We start from the raw sequence: 6835 nt of genomic DNA, 5'->3' as shown, positions 1-6835 counted from the left end.
CTATTATCGTTCAATTTTTCGAAGCATAAGGACGATCTTGACCGAGAATTTTGTCGAACATCAATCGTTCGACGGGTCACGTATCCGAATAATACTTGAAAAGTTTAAGTACATTTCTAATTTTCAATTTTCCACGTTGAATATACAACGTTCTTTCTCTTCCTTTCTTCTCTGTTTCATTTTCATCAAGGGAACGCACTGTTTCTGTTTTTGAAACGTTGACAAAGATAACTGTTCTTTTCTTTTTTCTTTTGTGGAAAAGGACCGGTGACAGATTTATAGGTCACGGAAACACCGTGTTAATGTGTTAGCTTCATCTGATTTCATAGTCTCCATTATTAATCGAATTACTTGCCTTCAGGGTGCTAGAAGCGCGTCCCGACTCCGTACTCCTCCTCCTGCGTTTTCATTCGAAGCTTTGGGAGATGGAATAGTGCGAAAAGAGTAAGAAATTAAGAAAAGAATTCAACATCGGTAACACCTCCATTTTACCATTAGATGGAAGCGCTTCGTAGCAACTTGCCATTAAGTTTCTTCGTTTTCTTTTTCTTTTTAATCGGCATTATCTGTCCCAGTTGTTGTGATAAAGATCGGAACTTCCAAAAGGACGATTCGGTCGTGAATCCGCTTATTTTGTACATATATATACACACGGATTAGCAATTGTATATGAAGTGAAATGGATGTTCCATGAATGGGCGTGATAAAGCTTCTTTTTTTTTGTATCCTGACCATGGATGCAGTCAGAAATCGAAAAACGAGCTTGTCAAACTAATCAAATTTCGAGCATTAAGAGAGAACCGATCAGACATTGATAGATTTCATAGTGAATCGACAGACTCGAGGCGAGTATCCTTTTTTAAAATTTCTTTTTTCTTTCCGGAGGAAGCTGAAACAGGCTGGGTCTGTTGTGATCGTGCATCGTTTTATTCGACTAATACAATGAAGCAAACGCAATGGAATTGTTCTTAACATTATTGTCACGCTCTAAATTGGAATCGATTACGAATCGTCGCGATTCCTGTTGTAAGCGTGCACGTGTATCATTGAAAAGATCTTCATCATTAGAAAGAGTATATCGAAGGTTAATGACTTTTAGTGGTAGACGTTTAAGGATCATCATTGTAGTCGATAATTTAACGTTTAAGTACACGACAGAAATGAACATGGTTTTTTTTTTTTATAGTATCACACTGTGTCTGTTACATTGAAAGATGAAAATAATAGGAGAGTAGACAATGTTTGACTTATTAGTGGAGAGATCATTCGAGAAATCGGTTGTTGTGCTGTTGAATTTGGATAGAAAGAAGTCGATAAATCCCGCGGTGGAAAACGTATGGGTATTCGTTCTATCCCGATCACATTGAATCAGTATTTGTTACACAAATCGAATTACTATTATTATGCGTTAGTTTTTATTATGTATGATGAACATACTGACCTACTGTATTGTAATAGCCTCTCTCTCTCTCTCAACAGTATGTAATTCCGTCCACCAATCGATAAGATTGCTCAAGAATCTTTTAACATAAGATTAGAGTATCAATAAAACGTATGTCGCACTTACATTTCATTTTTTTTATATATAGATATACATATATATGTTACCATCTCGATGGAACAGTAGACGGTTCTCAATTTTTTCTTTTTATTTTATTCAAAATAAGAGATAAAAAATTGAGCATAATTTCAGGAAATATCTGTCTTCCATCGAATGGCACGATTTCTTCTGTTTTTCTCTTTCTATTTCTTTTTTTGTCAATAGTTCAGTAGAATTAGATAGACGGACCAGAGAGATATATATTTTTTTTTAATGCCTTAACGACATATATTTGTATAAAAAAAAATAAATAAACAGAGGATGGAATATTTAAGGAAACTATGTTAAGAATACTCGTTCACAAATGTATAGAAAACATTCACGCGTATCGTGTTAATTCTTCTTCCTTTTTTTTTTGATAAAAAATCGAATGCAATCTTTCATTAGGGAATCTGTGTAACGGAGGATCCATCTTTGTTGTTATTTGTTACTTGTAATATCTTCTAATGCGAATACGAATAAATCGAGTAACGATAAATATGTGGATAGTGTTATAAATAAATAGTCGTGGTGAAACGTAAGTAAAACATGTTACTCAGTGTTTCGTGAAATGATTGTTTATTTACAGATATGTATCTCTTAAGTAGGTCGATTAGATCGCTTGAGCAAATTAACACGTAATTAATTAATCAACGATACGGTCGTTGCGATTCGTTCAATTAACATTTCTAATTACACAAAATTCATTTTCGTCAATAAAAGTTTCTAAACGTTCAACTCACTTGGAACAAACTCTAATAATTAACAACTAACATTTTCTACCGTTTAATTAAAATTTACTTTATCATCGAGTTTGTAAAAATTCGCGTTTTATAATACGTATATATATATGTGTGCACGTTTGCAAAATATAAATACACTGTATTCGTTTTATAATTTCTGCAAGCTGGTGCATATTTGCACGTAGCAAAATTAATTGTGTTTCGCGGTTGTACAAACTTTTTAACAACCCTCGTCGTTGCAAATGTCTAATTGACATCGTATGTTCATTGAAACTTGTAAAAAGGAGACATAGTTTTCCATTGCTTTAAGTTGTACTTATGGTTTGTTGCTTAATTATTATAAATTTTACAATAAGAATCGTTTTCAGTAACGACAATGATCTGCTTCTAATTTTGCAAGAGAATTTCAATATGATCCAAAGAAAAACCTCATTTAAAATATTCTGTTTCTTCTATTCAGTGCTAGGATTTAAGTTTATATACATATTTTGTTCGATAGTGCTAATGGAAGTTTAAAAATCATCAAATTTATTATTCGTTCAACATAAGATCATATTTGAAATAGTTGTCATTCGTTTTGCGCATGCGCACATGCATGTCAACTCTGATTAGTTCAAGCATGCTTCGTTTGCGCATGCGCGTCGTGGCGCTGCGCAGCATATCTAGTGGTCTTATATTTAGTATACGCTCCGACCGTCGATGGGGGTATTCACTTTTCATGTTCGTGTTTTTTTATCCGCCGTGTACTTATGTGACCGCCAAGTGTCACGAAGTTCGAACTGAGAGAAGTCTTCCCTGAGTTGCGTTAAAGAGGTATGGTCTCCCATTGAACGAATAATAAACTCAGCTATAAGTACTTTTAGTTACTTTTAGATTTTTTCAAATTTGAAATCAATGCGTACCTTTAAAACAATAGTTACGCGTGCAACAAGATGGCGCTCATGGTACTCTTTTCATAGCGCATGTCAATTTCCAATTACAAAACACAAAAATACGAATCGTATAATATTTCCAACTTATTAATTGATTACTTTACTATTACGCGATGTTCTCCCTTGCTACAGTATAAATCAAATATCTATAGCATTTAAATTACGAATGTAAATTTTTCATCGATATCGTCCATCCCCTAGCGGTAATATCACAAACACGAATTCTCTTGCGTATTGTCAACACATTAAAATAATGCCTGTTAGTTACGTTGAGTGAAATTAACCTAACCAGTAATCATCTTTTACCGATAATTTATCTTGGTGCAGACTAATGGCATTCGTATGTGTCGTATCTCAGTAAAAATTGACTATGTTTTATTTAACTAGCATCGATATGTATTAGCTTATTGCACTTGTTCTCACAACCAGCCGAAATCCATCCCGGTTAATTGATAGAAACGTTGATTAAATGGACGATAAAAATCTCTCAATCGTTGTATGGCTACAGGATCTATGTAAGGATGACTACGACCCTTGTTCTTACCTTGAAATTATACATATAAGCGTTATATATTTGAATAGAATATTTAGTAAGAAAATAACTCACCAAGGCAATGGGGTGTAGGATGTTCTTCAGATTTGAGCAGACAAGGGAACCCTTTGGTAGCGTTGAAATAAAAATGTTTCTCGCATATAACTCGCTTTAGGCCTAAGAAATCTTGTACCCTCGTTACCTCGGCGACAGGATCTATGATCAATCTCTCCCCGGATACAAATAAGAATTGCGATAACGGAAAATATTGAAGCCACCTTTCCAAGTGTCTCGCGTACACTCCGATTTTCAATGGTACCCACGAAGTGTCCACGATCTTGGATCCGTTCAGAAATGCTAGATCTTCGAATTTTGGCATGTTTGCTCGTTTACTCTTCACTTGAGTATAATCGGATATCGCTCTGGTAACCGGATCCCTTACTACGAGAATCAATTTCATTGCCGGATTCATGCGTTGAACTCTTCTCGGTACCTCGCTAGTCACGAAATACGACGGTGTTTTTTCCATCGTAATTTGAGTGGCCAATGTAGGAGGCATCCGGTGTCTGAAACGTACACATAGAGGAACTTTGAAATATTTTTGAAAAAATTACATTTTTCTCCGACTCATACCTGTACCAATGGAATCCCTTGATGTAATGATGGTCGAAAAAGTGTACTTCCGATCCGGCGGCTCGTATAGCCGGATGTAACCTTAGAAACTCTAACAGGGCTCTGGTTCCGCCTTTCTTCACGCCGATTATCAACGCAGTCGGTAATTGTTTGCTAGGTATTAAACCTTGTTGTCTCAACACCTGATACTTTCGCAATGTACCTGAGCTTCCCTTAACGCTGTTGTTGCCTGTCCAAAGTGACACCACTTGAAGTTTCGATAATTTCGTGCGTCTCGATTCGACGTCGTTTATCAAAAAGGATTCCTTCACGATTAGACGGTCCAAATTCGGATCGACCATGTGCGCAGAGTAAACGGAATTTCTGGGTTTTTGTAGGGTCGCTTTGCCGGACAGGCCGACCAGGAGCAAGGAATTGTCGATTAGAAAGATCCAGATTAGAATTACCAGAAAACAGGCCGGTAGCAGGATTTTTTTCGACCATAGCCCTTTTCTAAGTTCCATGCTGAACTTAAGAATCGTCGTACTTCACTGGCATCCTGGATTCCATTATATCATATCATGCTTTCACTTTTCCATTTCCATACTGATGTATTAGGATAGATATCGTTTCATATCTACAAAGAGTTACAGTCACTCGAATGCGAATCAGATTTACGATATTTAGGCAGAAAGAGTTAGGTCTAACCTTTCTTTGAATTATCAGGACCCCCAAGTATTTCAATGTAACATCCTTTAACCCCGGAATAAGAGAGCAGAATCTTTACTGACCCAAAGTATAATTTAGTAATAATATCATTTAATTAGAAGATAAATTCATTCAGATATGATCTCGAAAATAATGCGCCTACGTTAGACTCATTACGCTTAACGATCGACCATGTTTGCACGGTTGAAGGGTTGCATTCATTCAGGCTGATATACCGGGAACTGTTCTCCATAACACAACATAAGAAAATATTTACAAACGTGGAGAATTCTTCCAATAATTAATATTTCTCTAGCATCATTACTAGTGATACATATTACAATTTCAAATAACAACAGTAAGGGTATAAATGAAACAGAAACTTAGCTATTTTAAAATTCTATTATAAATTCAAAAAAGCAACACTAATATACAAAAGTGTATACAGATTCTCTAATGGGAGATTATCAGCATGCATTGAGTACATAAATTTAAAAAAAAAAAATGAAAAATATTTACATCAGTTGCATCAACTTACCTCCATGTCGCACAATATTTAAACGCAGGTTATTTTTAGTACGGCATACATGATCGGTATCCGATCGTATCACGATATTCGATTTCTTTCCGTCGTGTAAACGCGAGGATATGTGATTTCGATTAAAGGAAGTGCACATTTAACGCATTATCAGGCGGCGCGTTCGTAACAATCGATAACACGGAGGAAAGTAGAAGGGAGAGACGGTGTACAACACGAAGCGTATCGATGAGATTTCATAACTACCGGACCGTCGTACAACGAGATATTAAATCGAACTTCATCTTGTCAAGGTGTCGGTCGATTCGTTGGAGTTTTCAAAAGCGATGCAACGTTTATTAATCGCATCGCGCCCCTGGAAACGGTTTCCCTCTCGTCTTGCTTGCCAACATAGTAGTGCCGAGTGCGGCACCGAATCACGACCCTAGCGCCACCCTCGTTAATAATTGGAAAACTGACCAGAAAGCAGTATAGATCTTATGATATCGAGTGACCAAACCGAGCTGAAAATCGGAATGACGTGGTCGAGGGAGGATCGAGAGTCAATCGAACGAAAACTTTTGTTCACGCATGATTTATGAAACGCGGCAATAATATAGGGTATTGAAATGGTTTTTCATTTTTCTTTTTTTTTTTTTTTCTTATTAAAATTATATAGTTTGAGCGAGTTTACGATATTTTGAACCATACCACGAAATTTCTAAACTTGTTGCCTTTATTATTTTTATAATTTCAATACTTGCAATATTTTAACAAAGAACGGATTGAAAATTGTTAAGTAGCTTATATTTTTTTATGAAAAGGTATAAATTAAAGTCACGATATAAAAGGTAATTAACTTTGATGTTGGTGTAATACGTTTAATTATCCGAAGTAACAAAAGACTTTAATGGCTGCTCTGCATAATTGAATAATAAGTAATTATAAAAATAAAGTGGAGTAAGCATATTTTATTAAGTAATAATACATGAAACATTTACATTATTATATAGATGAATACAGCGTACAATTGAAATTATAAATTACAATATTTGTTTAGGATTCGATCAAACATTTCTGGCTACATTACTCGAGCTCGATCACTTTTTAATATTCTCGAGTGTTTATTTCCGTGAAGCAAGCCAAACTAACAAGTTGCAATCAAATATTTTTAGAAACACCTGTTTACGAACCACCTATGTTACAGGAAAT

At 35.4% G+C, this 6835-nt stretch overlaps 1 protein-coding gene across 3 annotated transcripts; it reads right to left on the bottom strand.

Annotated features, from left to right (window-relative positions):
• Positions 1-1937: 1937 nt before the first annotated feature.
• Hs3st-B (Heparan sulfate 3-O sulfotransferase-B) lies at positions 1938-6236 on the bottom strand. 3 transcript variants are annotated; one of them, XM_034320124.2, is made up of 5 exons: positions 5645-6236; positions 5107-5348; positions 4420-5035; positions 3862-4352; positions 1938-3798 (listed from the first exon to the last, which is right to left on the bottom strand). In XM_034320124.2, the coding sequence occupies exons 3-5, from the start codon at positions 4920-4922 to the stop codon at positions 3674-3676; spliced, it is 1119 nt and encodes a 372-aa protein (XP_034176015.1). In that variant the 5' UTR covers positions 4923-5035; positions 5107-5348; positions 5645-6236; the 3' UTR covers positions 1938-3673. The 3 variants fall into 3 exon arrangements, with proteins under 3 accessions (XP_034176015.1, XP_034176016.1, XP_076547877.1); XM_034320125.2 differs by having other exon boundaries at positions 5107-5179; XM_076691762.1 differs by lacking the exon at positions 5645-6236 and having other exon boundaries at positions 5107-5496.
• Positions 6237-6835: the final 599 nt, after the last annotated feature.

This window comes from Osmia lignaria, chromosome 13, assembly GCF_051020975.1.
Source record: "Osmia lignaria lignaria isolate PbOS001 chromosome 13, iyOsmLign1, whole genome shotgun sequence".
Classification (NCBI taxonomy): domain Eukaryota; kingdom Metazoa; phylum Arthropoda; class Insecta; order Hymenoptera; family Megachilidae; genus Osmia; species Osmia lignaria.
The sequence above is the reverse complement of the archived record's forward strand: the minus strand, read 5'-3'. Positions and strand labels throughout refer to the sequence as shown.

What these genes read in the sequence shown, in the direction of transcription:
- Hs3st-B (XM_034320124.2), bottom strand. Translation starts at nt 4,922, where the DNA reads ATGGAACTTAGAAAAGGGCTATGGTCGAAAAAAATCCTGCTACCGGCC. An exon ending in AAGGGATTCCATTGGTACAG is followed by an intron (nt 4,353 to 4,419) that starts GTATGAGTCGGA and finishes TGTACGTTTCAG; the next exon opens with ACACCGGATGCCTCCTACAT. An exon ending in TCCTACACCCCATTGCCTTG is followed by an intron (nt 3,799 to 3,861) that starts GTGAGTTATTTT and finishes TATAATTTCAAG; the next exon opens with GTAAGAACAAGGGTCGTAGT.